The sequence below is a fragment of the Amblyomma mixtum genome, chromosome 2 (genome assembly GCF_055824585.1).
Source record: "Amblyomma mixtum isolate Tamu chromosome 2, ASM5582458v1, whole genome shotgun sequence".
Taxonomy (NCBI): Eukaryota; Metazoa; Arthropoda; class Arachnida; order Ixodida; family Ixodidae; genus Amblyomma; species Amblyomma mixtum.
Genome location: NC_143013.1, coordinates 78,348,469 through 78,361,299, shown reverse-complemented (window position 1 = coordinate 78,361,299; position 12,831 = coordinate 78,348,469). Strand labels below are relative to the sequence as shown.

Sequence of the window (12,831 nt, the reverse complement as noted above, 5' to 3'; positions counted from 1 at the left end):
ACGTGTGTAATTTACTTTGACAGCTGACCAAGAACACTGTGTCAGTGTGTGGTGCCGTGGAAAAGTAAGCACTCGTGCCTTATCCTCGTTTCCAACGGCGGCGATCTCAATGAGCCAATGGCCTAGTGGCGCCACCTTGTGACAGTAATACTAACCGGAATACGCTAGACTTTTCAGCGGGCCAGCCTCAAAAGCCGATAAATCATTATTCGACCTACGCTATCAGTTGTTTGCTCGTGTAAATAATAATACAGTTACTGCCATTGACATAATTGATGCCAAACGCCGCGGTGGCTCAGTGGTTATGGTGCTCGGCTGCTGACCCGAAATATGCGGGCGTGTTAATTCGATCCCGGCCGCGGCGGTGGAATTTCGATGGAGGCGGAATTCTAGAGGCCCGTGTTCTGTGCGTTGTCAGTGCACATTAAAGAACCCCAGGGGGTCGAAATTTCCGGAGCCCTCCACTACGGCGTCTCTCATAGCCTGAGCCACTTTGGGACGTTAAACCCCATAAACCAAACCAAACCAAACACTTCTTTTTCGAGCCTTCTTCCAATAAACGCATACGCACAGAACGCAGTGCTTGTACATGAGGGCTCTACCCCTCCGAATGTGACTGCAGATATAAACAAACATAAAAAGAACTAGCGGCGTTCGCTGGCGGCGATTTGAGGAATGTCGCTCTTTTGCTAACGCAGTAAAACTGTTCCTAACGTTCTCTGTTTTGTACGGCGTTGTAGTAGAACAACTTTGGATTTGGATTGGGATGGTCGTAATGTTCCTTCTCTCTATCTCTTTTCCATAGCCGTTGGCACAACTGTATCAGAATGGTTTCATAGGGTCCTCTACCAGACTGGAATAGCAGGAATGCTAGTACACAAGCAGGCAGCAGGCTTTGGTCCGACACCGAACATTGAATGTTCAGAGTGTCCTCGATGGAAAGCACGAACAATCTAAATATCTTCTTTACTGCAGTTTCATACTTCTATACAAAACGCCTCATGACCTTAGGCGTACGGGACTCAGGAAAAAATGCTAACATAATATATAAACTAATAAGAAAGGAAATGTCAAAGACTACAAAATTTTATGCCGATTCATCTAGCGTCGTTTCTTCACATGGCAATGGAAAACGTATGCCGAATTTTGAAGGGGAACTCTGAAGAGGCACTGCAGCAGCGGCAGATGGTGCTGCTGGAGTGAGCATTCTAATTTGAGCAATCTATGTGGAGCTTCGAAGCTGCGTTCTTTTACAGGGTGGTGATACCTACTGCTCGACCGGGAGACACCATTTTGGGGCACAATAATTGCTCTGACCCCTACCATGGAGAGAAACCTTTAAAAATTTATCCTAAAACAAAATTTCGATGTCTGAAAGCAGTATTGAACATTCTAGTGGGCAAAACGGCAGAAATATCAGCCCAGGGTCCTTGATAGGCTCCTTCTTTGTCGGGAACTTCATAGCGAGAATAAGGTTGACCACCGAAGGCGGTGGTCAGTTTGTAGTGCGGGTTCAAGAAAATCGGTAACGTTGAAGGACATTTTTCCTGTGCGGCTCTAAGGAATGAAGAGCAGGTATATAATAAGGTTGAAAAAAATTAAAGGGTACACATAAGCTTCGCCTTAAGGGTATAAGGCGATAGCGTAATGGATTAATTCCCATATATGGACAAGGTCATTCTCTATATACTATACATTCATAGATCCGTAGGAACCCTCAAACCCCTCCCGGCGCAGTGGTTAAGCGATGCGCCACTGCCCTGCGATGGCCGGTGCTCCCAGCTGTGGGGCTTGTGCGACCCAGGTTGCTCTTCCCGAGCCACCAGTCGTGATGACTCCGTAAGGTCACGTGACCTAGGTTGCCCACTCGCCAGAGCCATGGCCGTGATTTTTCGCTCACTACACTGACCCTGATTTTCTGTGTAACGGGGCCTTTAACGCTCTCGCGCTAACAAAAACGAACATGGTAGCAACTTCCACCAGCCCGTTTCAAAGAATACGTTCCTATCTGCCATCCATCCAACATAGAATCACTGGAAGAAGCATGGTGGAGGACAATAGATTCTATGCACCTGCTTGAAGATGGCCGTCCCTTTGGAAGCGCGCAGAGAATCCGTGTGCGGTAAATTGTAAGGGTGGGAAACCATTTAATATTGACCGAAGAATCAAGGCGCAGTATGGGAACGCCTGTCTGTCGCTTCGGCAGTTTTATGAGTGGCAAATTAAGTGTAAGAGCAGCTTCACCAATAGCTGACGCAGCACGCTCCGGACGTCTGCACGCTGCGACTACGCCGGACGTTATTGCTGCTGTGGAGGCAACGACCCATGACAGCGGGCGGATTGCAGTCGAAGTGGCGCAAGCGATTACTCATTGCACTGCGGGTGAAATCATCTGCGACGGCTTACGCTGTCGCGAGGTTCCTGCTATATATGTGGGCACCAAAATAACTTACCCGAGAACTGAAAAGAACGACGCGTGTACGCTGAAATGTTGTTTCGACCTTTTGAAGTAGAATTAAGGAGACGGCTTCCTACAGCGTATATAGCCACAAGAGACAAATGTTGGATCCATAATTTACAGCTATATACTAAATTAGCTAGTGGTGACTTCATCGTCGGAAGAACCGAAAAAGCCCTGGACAGCACCGTCGGCCGGCAAATTAAGGCTTACAGAGTAGAAGCTTGGGCGAGTTGGTGACATGGTTCACTTGCCACATAGCGCTAAAAAGACACGGACACAAGGGAGACACACAGGACGGGCGCTAACGGAGACTATGGCGCATGGTTGCAAAGACAGACATGGAGCACTACACGCCCATGAGACTAACTGCGAACGGCAATTCGCACTGTGACCGACTGCATTCAATGTATTCACTTGCCCTATAGTGCCCATTGATTTCCACATTTTCTGCCTCTAAAGATTCTTAGGCGCTCAGCGGAAGGCAGTTGATCCCGGAAGGGGAAGCAGAGATGCGTGGAAGGGGAGTATATAGGAGGAAGGGAACCCTTTTGGGGCCAATACTAGAGAGATAATTATTTATTTGTTTGTTTGTTTATTTATTTATTCATTTATTGACAGGTACTATCAGCCCCAAAAGGGCTGATAATGAACGAAAAGAAGTTTAATGAAAAGAAGGGCTAAGAGGTCGGCCGGAAAGATGGATATTTGGCCTGCTACTCTGCACTGGGGAAGGGGAAAAGGAGAAAAAAAAAGTGCCGTGATGGCTGGCGATGTGGTGAGTAGAGAGATGAGAATATGTAGTATGAGAATATGTAGACTGTGAACAAGAAACCCGTACGGGTTTCGAAACGTCTTTCTTTTTTCGACTATGGTCAGTGACTGCTACTTCACTTCATTGCAGATGAGACTATGTGCGCGCCCGCCACATTCGATGGCATCGCAACCGCGAGTCGAGGCCCGTGGAAAGGAACGCTTGCTCCGCCAATGCCCGTTGCTCATCTGCTGAGACCGAGTGAAGCGCTCCAAGATGGGCGAGGGTAAAGGAAATAAAAGAAAGGTAACGACAGCGTTACGTGGAGAATCTTCTCTGTTCTCCGAACAGCTGGAGGTGGGAGCGGTGCCGCGCCTTTCGACGTTGCAAAGCATTAGGGTGGTGAGGGGAGCGATGCATGGGCGGCTGCAGGACCAATCTGAATAGTTCTTTTGGAAATGGGCACATTTCCGCTCCCTTTCTATTCGCTAAATCCCTCTCATGGTTGGCAATGTCAGCTGGATGATCAGATTCATTCCGCCGCCTGCGAAAAGATGTCGGCTCCAACCGACTCTCTTCGTCCATAGCGAGAAACAGGCAGGCGCGCGCGCGAGAGCGGTGCCTTTGCCTTTTCAAGTGAACGGAGTCATGTGGCGTGACCACAGCTGGCAAGACGACAGTCGGCGCAGCGGCGGTGGCGGGCGCGCGGCTGCAGCTGTGGCGAATCATGTGGCTGGTCACGTGGCAGGCACTCATCCGCTTAAAGGTCAAATGTGGCCTCCCGGTGACCTTGGCTCCTGCTAGGTCAATAAAGCTTTCGCTTTAAAAAATGGTTATTGAGGAACGGACATGACGCGGTAACTGTCTCACATATCTCGGTGGACTCCCTAACCGCACCGTAAGAGGAGGGATAAAGGAAGGAGTGAGAAAAGAAAGGAAGCAGTGCCGTAGTGGAGGTCTCCGGTATAATTTAGACCACCTGGGGATCATTAAACTGCATTGACAATCGCACAGCACACGGGCACCTTTAGCGTTTCGCCTCCATCAAAACATAGGGCATCATTTCGCCTCAATCAAAACAGGGCATCGCCAAATTTGAAAATCTGAGGACCGCCAAGATTTGTTAACTTGGAAAATGTGGACCCTCAAAATTCCAAAGGAACCCAAAAGTAGGAGCACCCCAAACGATCAGTTAAGTAAGATTCGTGTGGATTAAAGTGGATTAATTGCTCGGATTAGTATAATTAATCCCAACGGATAATCCAAAGGAAGGTACTCGGACATTCTAGGAGGATGTGCCTACCATGTAAGAGTTATGGAACCTGTTCCACGCGGAGTTTTGGCGGGAAAATCGCATTCATTGTGACACCGCAACAGGCAACCTAAATGTATGGGTTTCGCACGCGCAGAGATCCGTTTATTTATTCTGCGATTAAATTGCTTTTTTTCCTCGAAAAAGCTTATATACTTTCAACCCCCCCCCCCCCCCCCAAAAAAAAAAAATGCTTTCCGAAGCACCCATTCGCTTTGCTTAAGCATTTTTGTTAAGTCGCTTGGGCAAGACAGCGTTGGTTCAAATGGTTCAAATCCGAAAGTACGAACCACTGATGGTACGAACAGTACGAAGGTACAAACACGACCTATCGTCAACGTAAAACGAGAAGTGAGCTCCTGGAGAGCAACTTTTTGCACAAGAGGCAGAGCACGTATTCTCAATCAATTATTTTTTAGAAATAATGAGTGTACAGAATTCTTGCGAGTTAGTTTTTTATTAAGGATGCTTTTGGTTTGCGACGATAGGGTGCGAGCAGTAACGACGGATCTGACGCCACCGGAAAAGCAACGTTGTGGAAGACAACATGGCGACGTGATGTGTGAAAGTACCGATGAGCAGTTGTGTAGAAATGCTAGTTGTGCCCTCTTTTATTACTTAAATCATGGGGATCCTTGACTTTCTCCTGAAATCATGATGCAAGGGTTCACGGAAAAAAATGCCAACGACAGGACCGCATTTTGGAGAAAGAATGCGCGATCCGTTCCAGGAAGGTAAAACATATTCGCCGCTTTTTCCCTTTGAATAACCGCGACAACGGTGTAATCTGCACTTACGAGGTTTAATTACCCGTGCAAACTATGCATGGCATCGGCGATCGTGCACAAGAAGTGTCTACGACGGGCGTAGGCCGAAGCATTGCGACATGCCGGCAAACGTCTTGGCAGTCGTCGCCGTGACCTCGCCTGTGTTTACGATTTGATGAAGTTTCCGTAAACACACGTAGCAGTGGCGTTCTCCAATATTTGATACCATTTCTGGCAGCGTCGTGCAATGTAGAGGACACGTCACCGCATCAGTTGATTCATCGGGCCCACACATTCTTGTGCATCGGTTATAACCGCGTCCGTGTAGCCGTTTTTGGTCACGGTCATTGCCTGACAAAATTGTCGACAATAAGCGCACCCCGTGGGAAACAATATTGCATACTCTGCCTTCCCGAGCTCGTGCGCATTGTATACCGCTTGGGTCAGCTTTCGCGAAATTGTCCATTTTTAATGAATCGCTGTGCTTTGACGGCCTTCCTACCTCTACGTTAACGGGAGAAAAAGCTTAGTGCTGTCGTTTATTCCGTGCATTACGACACGTCCTGCGTAACGGCGCCAAAGTTTGTTTGAGCTTTTGTTTTTGGGTGTCATCTCGCGGACTGGTTGTAGCCAACAGCGTAGGCGCCGTCCAGCAGCTGCTTGCCTCGTTTTGTGCATACGGGAGCGCTACGTAGGCGCAGGCTTGCGGTCACTGCGTTGCATGCACATTCGCGGTACGCACATTTGTTTCGCTTCGCATTGTCGACTGTTTAGTTCACAGCGAATATTTTAGAGCGCTTGCTGCGATGCTTCCTTATTTGTGTCCTTTCGCGTACTTCCCTCTGCTGCTGGACTGTGTGCGTGCACTTCTATTGTCCCATTACAGTGCAGGTGCTTGCCGGTCACGGGTGCTATTAACGCTCAGCCGTTACTTGAGGGCTCTACCCATTGTCGTAGTTAGATACTTTGTGTTTTAACTGGCGTACTTTTGCCCCCGGGATGTTTTGCGGCATTAGCTCGGGTCAAACAAAGTCTATTCCTGCTGTATGTTACCAATAATCAAGTTTCTTGCAGTCGGTTTGTCCAGGTGTTAAATAATCTCAGAGCATGCCCTTGTAGTATATACAGGAGTAAGTGTTTGCACTGAATGGAGTGCAAATCTTCCCTAACGTATTTGTAAGCCCCAGGACGGACCTTCATAATACTGAATGGGAATGTTTTAAAATTTTGGTTGGCATGGTTTTCAGATGACCATTTAGTTTGTTAGGATTGTAGGGCCGAGGTTCGAAGTTTAATACTGGTGTGCTGCATTTCTTGTTTTAGTATTTGCCTTAGAGCTGCGTGTGAGAATGAAACCATTGTATAAGTTTAGCTTGAAGGAAACGTTGAAATTGAAACTAGGTTTGCTAATTTGAAAAATATTTGGTACCCTTCAGCATCAAGCCGGTTTATGGAGCATCCCATCCACCAAGGAAAGATAACATGTAAGTGCGTGTGTGTTATGAAAGCACTTTCTTTTGTTTCTGTTCGTGTTGCTTATGCCATCTTGAAGAACAGCATAGGCGAACATTTTTGCTTATTTTTTTTCATCATGGTATACTTGACATCTTTGAATGTGTAAGGTAACTTTTACATCTGTTAATGGTTTGATTTGGTTAACCAAAACCATATGTGTTAATGTGTAGCCCATTAGCCCATATGGAATAGGTTATCAATGCTGAAAGACTACACAACTTTTTTGCCAGAAAATTCGTCTGGTTCACTTAATTTCACTTCTCTGACATTTTCTTTGCTTAGAAACAAGAAAAGAAAATGTAAGTGGTTTTTAAACAAGAACAAACTACCATGGGTTGCTAGCTCTTGATACGCATGCCAGGATCTTACTTTTTTAAGTCTTGATTTGCCAATTTGTGACATGCTCACTGCTTGCACAGTTTTTGTTGACTGCACAGCTCTAATTCTGCATGTTGTTCACTTTTATTTTTAAGGCCATCCACCCCGAAGAAAGATGGTCACAGTAGTCGACATCGAAGAAACACATCATCTAGCTCATTCAAGGACTTTCAGGAAAGCACCGACGATGCCTGGGATATTGGCGATGATGAGTTCTGCGTTGTGTCAGGTGAGAATCTGCCTTGGTCTGCAGTGGCCATGTAAAGTGCAGTCTGCACCTAAAATTTTCAGGTCATTTACTGTATAACTAGAGCAGTTGTTTAGGTGTGTAGGGGACCACTTTCATCTATTGCTGGGATTACTGAGACTTGGGTACTGACGTACAAATCTTGAGTTGGAGAAAATTGGAGCTAGCTTTAGGCTGAGCAAATTCAAATGAATTTGAACCTCTGTGAGCTTGAGTGAATCTCGATGTGAGTCAATTTGGCGGCATAATCATCAGGTTTATTTACATCAGTCCCTGCAGCGGCTCAGTGACTTGGAACCTCAGCAGAGCGATCCTCTTCACATTCTGGGGCATTAGCTTTTTGTACCAAAAGTTTTTCAAAAGGTTCTACACACTTTTGAGAAAGATTACTCATTGAAATGCTGTGGAAAGCTGAAGTGGTATATGCTAGCATGAGCACCTTAAGGGGTAATGTCAAATCTTTTGGCAACTGCTTATCGCTTGTACTGTGAGAGAGGTTTTTCTGCAATGCAACGGACAAGTGAGCAAATCAAATCAAATCAATAATTTATTTTCAACATTGATACAATGCTGATGGCTTCCGTGACAAAAAGCTGTGAGGACAGCTTGACTAGGTCAGGGAACCATTTTGGCAGCAGCGACTTCATATACACTTCAATAATTCAAATACAAATGAAATGTGCAACAGAATACATACATTGTCTTACTTACTGAGTACAATAGTTAAAATGCAAGTGAATATTGTAATGGAATACACGGACTTCATTCATCAACTTAACTACGCCACAAAAGAACAATGTGCCCTACAATAAAACTACGCAACAAACGAATAAAAATTAGTACCATAAAGCGTTTTACACATGAGATCCCGATGAGAAGGCAAACACACACACTCACTCTGTATGCCCAAATTCACAATTACCACTCAAAATCATAAAACAGTCTTAGAAAATTGCCCAGAAACAAACATGCTGCGCAATGCGGTGCGCGTTAGGGCAATGGAACCAGAAAATTGTGTTTTAATCTTGTTTAATAGAAATGGTACGTTGTACGTTAATGTTTGCAGAAGATAATTAGTGCGTGGCCGCGGTACAAACCATTCCTCAGACGCTCTGGTTCGATATGTGCGAGTTTGCAAAGTAAGAGTACACAGCTCCTTCAGGAACTGCTGGTAAGATACACTTGAGAAGTACAGCAGGTATAGTAGATGGTAATCGTAAATCTGTTGTATACTGACCAACTTGAACTGAGTAAAGAGGTCATGAGTGTGGTGAAAGTATGAAACATTAGCAATGCAACGAACAGCTTTCTTTTCGAGCCTATGTAGTATAGTCATGTTTTTTTTAGTAGTCGTGGCCCAAATTAACGTGCAGTAGTTAATGTGGGACCGAAAGACGGAGTGAAAAACTTGAAGTTTAATGTTAGTTGGAAAAATATCTCGAGATCGACGTATTAAGCCAACAGCGGAAGAGAGTTTTTTCACCAGTTGCTGTATATGCGCATCCCAAGTCATACGGTGCGATAGTACCACTCCTAAAACCTTGTGCTCTTTGACTATATCGATTGTAGAGCTGCCCAAGCGGAGCCCGCCAATCAAACTTACTGGTTTGTTTTTTGAAGCAAACAGAATGGCTTTTGATTTTTTAGGATTTATTCTTAAACAGTTTTTGCTCGACCAATCAAGCAATTTGCAGAGAGTTTCATTAGCGGTATGCAGTAGGTGAAAACTATTATCTGATGTGAAAAACAAGCTGGTATCATCAGCGTACAAAACAAACTTGACATGCTTATCAATACGAACCACATCGTTCACATAGATATTAAACAAAAACGGTCCCAAAACGCTGCCTTGAGGGACGCCGCATGGTATTTCTTTAAAGGACGACAGATTGCCATCGATAACTACAGACTGCATGCGTGTTGCAAGGTATGACTTTAAGAGTGAGTGGGGTCTGCCCCGAATGCCATAGTGATACAGCTTATTAAGGAGAACAGTATGGTTGAGGCAGTTGAAAGCTTTGCTATAATCTACAAACACCCCAAGCGTTAGTTTATTTGCATCCATGTTTTTGAGTATCAATTCCTTTTGAATCAAAAGGGCAGACTCGGTAGAGCACCCTTTTCTGAACCCATGCTGACATTCATAAAGAAGTTTATGCTTGGTAAAAAAGGGGTCGAGACGAGACAGAATAACTTTTTTAAGACCTTTTGAAAACACTGGGAGAACTGACACTGGTCGGTAGTTGGCAGCATCATTTTTGTCGCTGCCTTTATATATAACTGAAACTTTTGCGCGTTTCATGTTTAGTGGAAAAAAACCCGTCTCCAAAGCAAGGTTATAAATGTGTACGAGGGCTGGACAGATGACGTCGAGGACGTATTTGACCGGTCGGACCTGGATATTATCTATGTCAAGGCTTTTACTGTTCTTTAGTAACGTAAATATGTTGTAAACCTCAGCTGTATTAGTTGGCACCATAAAAACAGTGTTCAAGAGGTTGCCGTCAAGGACGCAAGACGTTACAGAAGGAGCAGCATTGTTAGTCATGGCAGTTATGTAGTGGGTGTTGAAATGCTCTGCTAGAGCACCTTCAGTAAGCAGTTGACCTTCGACAGTCATCTGAAACTGATTAGGCGCAGCTGTACGCAGGCCGACTGCGTCGTTCACAATCTTCCAGATCCGATCAGGACGAGATGTCGAGGCATCCTGAATCAGCTGCTGAAAGTACTGCACTTTGGCTTTCCTTAGTTCTGATGTGATTCGATTGCGTAGTTTCTTGAACTCTGCAAATATGGAAGGCTTACGCGTTTTTAAGAACACAGCGAAAAGCTTATTTTTATCTTCAATCATTTTTACCTGCTCGATGCCGATCCAAGGTTTTCTTATCGATCGACGCTGCCTAACAGATTTCAGTTTGAAGCATGCCTTGTAATGGGCAGAAAAAATAGTCATAAAAGTGTCGTATGCTTTATCTGCAGTACTTTCTGCAAAAACCTCAGACCAGTCAGTGCTAATAATTTTGTTCCTAAAATCATCGAGACTGGTGTCATTTATAGATTGAAAAATGAACTTTGAACGAGAAGGTTTGCGACCCACAGCGACGTCTGAATAAGCCATAAAAACAGGACAATGATCACTCAGGCTGCAATTGACGGTTCCGGCTGCGGTTACTGGTGTGTTGCTGTTCGTAATCAATAGGTTCAAAACCGATGAAGTTGTTGATGTGACACGCGTTGGTGTTTTAATGACGTTTTGAAACCCACAGGCTGCAAGTTTGTTGTTCAGTTCAGTAGAAGAGGTATTACCTGCAGTAACATTAATATTAAAATCTCCACCAAGAACTAGCCGCAATCGTTCGAAGGATGCATATTCGAGTAGGTTATCCACAAAGTCCATGAATCTTTTAACATCGCCTGAAGGAGCCTGTTGTTAACCAGTACTTCAAGGAGAGTCTGCAATATTTCTTTGCTGCCACAAGCTGTGCGAGATCTGTCGTGTGGCATTTGGATATCCAGCTATTTCTGTGCATGCAATGGACACTTCTGCACGTTAAAGAACCCCAGGTGGTCGAAATTTCCGGAGCCCTCCACTACGGCGTCTCTCATAGCCTTAGTTGCTTTGGGACGTTAAACCCCATAAACCAAACCAAACCAACTTCTAGTTTCACTGCGTGGAGTAGCACTTCTGTGTGTTTGACATTTGTGCACTTTGCGCTGTACGTTTTGATTAGTACTGAGAGTTATTCTGGAACTTTGCCACCATGTGGTAGTTTCTTTCTGGTCCTCACTTTATGTTTACAGGCTGCTATAGGGAGCATTGGTAATGTTTCACTGTTCCATTTCTTCTAAGGGAAATGCAAGAAATGCTTGTGTGTTGTGCAATGCTGGCGCACGTCAAACAACCCCAGGTGGTCTAAATTGATCCACAGTCTTCCGTCATGTTGTCCCTCATAGCCTATGTGTTGCTTTGGGACATCAAATCTCGTATACCATGTACCTTTTTTTTCCTTTGTGCGTCATTGTGTAGTGAAAGCATTTCAGTTCTCGCAAACACTAACTGAGGCAGCCCAGTAATCTTGAAAGAACTAGCAGCTCTCACTCTGTGGTCACCAATCTGTGAAACTCCTCTCCTCATTCCTTGTCGTTCACAGACGTGAAGATAGTGTCCAAGGTTGTGCAATCCACCGCAGAATCGGTCATCACCAACCACAGCAAAGCCCAGAACTCTGCTGAGCTCCCGGACGAATCTCTGGGCTACGATGTCTCCGACGGATGCTCAGCAGAAGCACGTGCAGCGGCACTACAGCGGCTCGCCATGCAGAAAGGTGGGCGGCTAATTCTGGCTTTACTCTTTGGGTACGGAATCATTGGATTCGGTATATCAACATAGGTTTGGCATGTAATGTTCAGAGCACATCAGGTAGATGACTTGCTTGTCCTACGACTTGCGTGTCCTAGCAATAAAACAGGCTTTCATGCGAAACGCTTTTTCAGAGATCTGAATCATCTGGGTAATGTTTCAGCTTTGTCTGATATGACCGTTGTTCATACATTAATTTCGCCAGAGTTTGATTTTTTCTTTATTGTCAGAAATGTAAGCTATCATGAAAAATGTCTCTTTTTAGGCTGATGTGGTTATCTACAGACTTTGTGAAGCATACCTGTTAAATCATTGACTACGCCTTGGTCATCATTGTCTGTTGCATGCAGTGTGACTGCTCACTCTGTTTTATTTAGTTTTTTTAAAGAAATGTGGTTGTCAGCATCTTTCCAAACTAATGGGTGCAAAAATAGAAAATATAGCACTAAATGGCAATGAGCAGTTGCAAGAAACTTATTGCAGCGAATATAATATTGCAGTGGATCTCAAAGACATACTTAAACTGTTGAGCCTCGCTCTTTCAGAGTCCTACAGTGTCATCTAAAAAGAAAGGGACCATAAAACTTGTGCTTCCTAGCAGAAGATGGGACCTCGGGATGGAGGTATATTTGTAATGAATGCCAGATTGCACATAGAACTAGCCAGCTTTTTAGGTTCCTGCGAGCAACAAATCTGTGAAAGTTGAGAATACAAAAATGTGCACAGATGAAACAACTTTTACCTTCCTCACAGAATTGCAGTTAATCTGGGTTCTTATGGGTTGGTAACCTGATCCACATCACTATACTGTATTGCACAGTGTTTTAAGGCGGAAGCCTTTAATGTCTCATCGTTGTAAGCAGCAGTTGTCGACAGAAAATGTCACGCTTTTCAATTGGTGGAAACGGTCGTGATGTCACAGTGCGCGAATTTCAAACGGGGCCAATTGCACTTTGGCTAGTAACCATGCAACCAATTGAAGGGATCGTATAGTGATGCTCCAAGTTAGAACCGGAATGGGCGATGGCGTTCTATGGACT

The 12,831-nt window shown here is 44.8% G+C and overlaps 1 protein-coding gene across 1 annotated transcript in view; it reads left to right on the top strand.

Moving 5' to 3' along the window:
• The first annotated feature begins 5,052 nt into the window (after positions 1–5,052).
• Tbc1d22 (TBC1 domain family member 22) overlaps positions 5,053–12,831 on the top strand; it is a 28,129-nt gene continuing 20,350 nt past the window's right edge. Inside the window, exons 1-4 of the mRNA XM_089571921.1 lie at positions 5,053–5,258; positions 6,728–6,775; positions 7,280–7,413; positions 11,583–11,756. Of these exons, the coding sequence (XP_089428047.1) occupies positions 5,179–5,258; positions 6,728–6,775; positions 7,280–7,413; positions 11,583–11,756 (436 nt within the window). The 5' untranslated portion in view covers positions 5,053–5,178. The remainder of the gene's footprint in view (positions 5,259–6,727; positions 6,776–7,279; positions 7,414–11,582; positions 11,757–12,831) is intronic.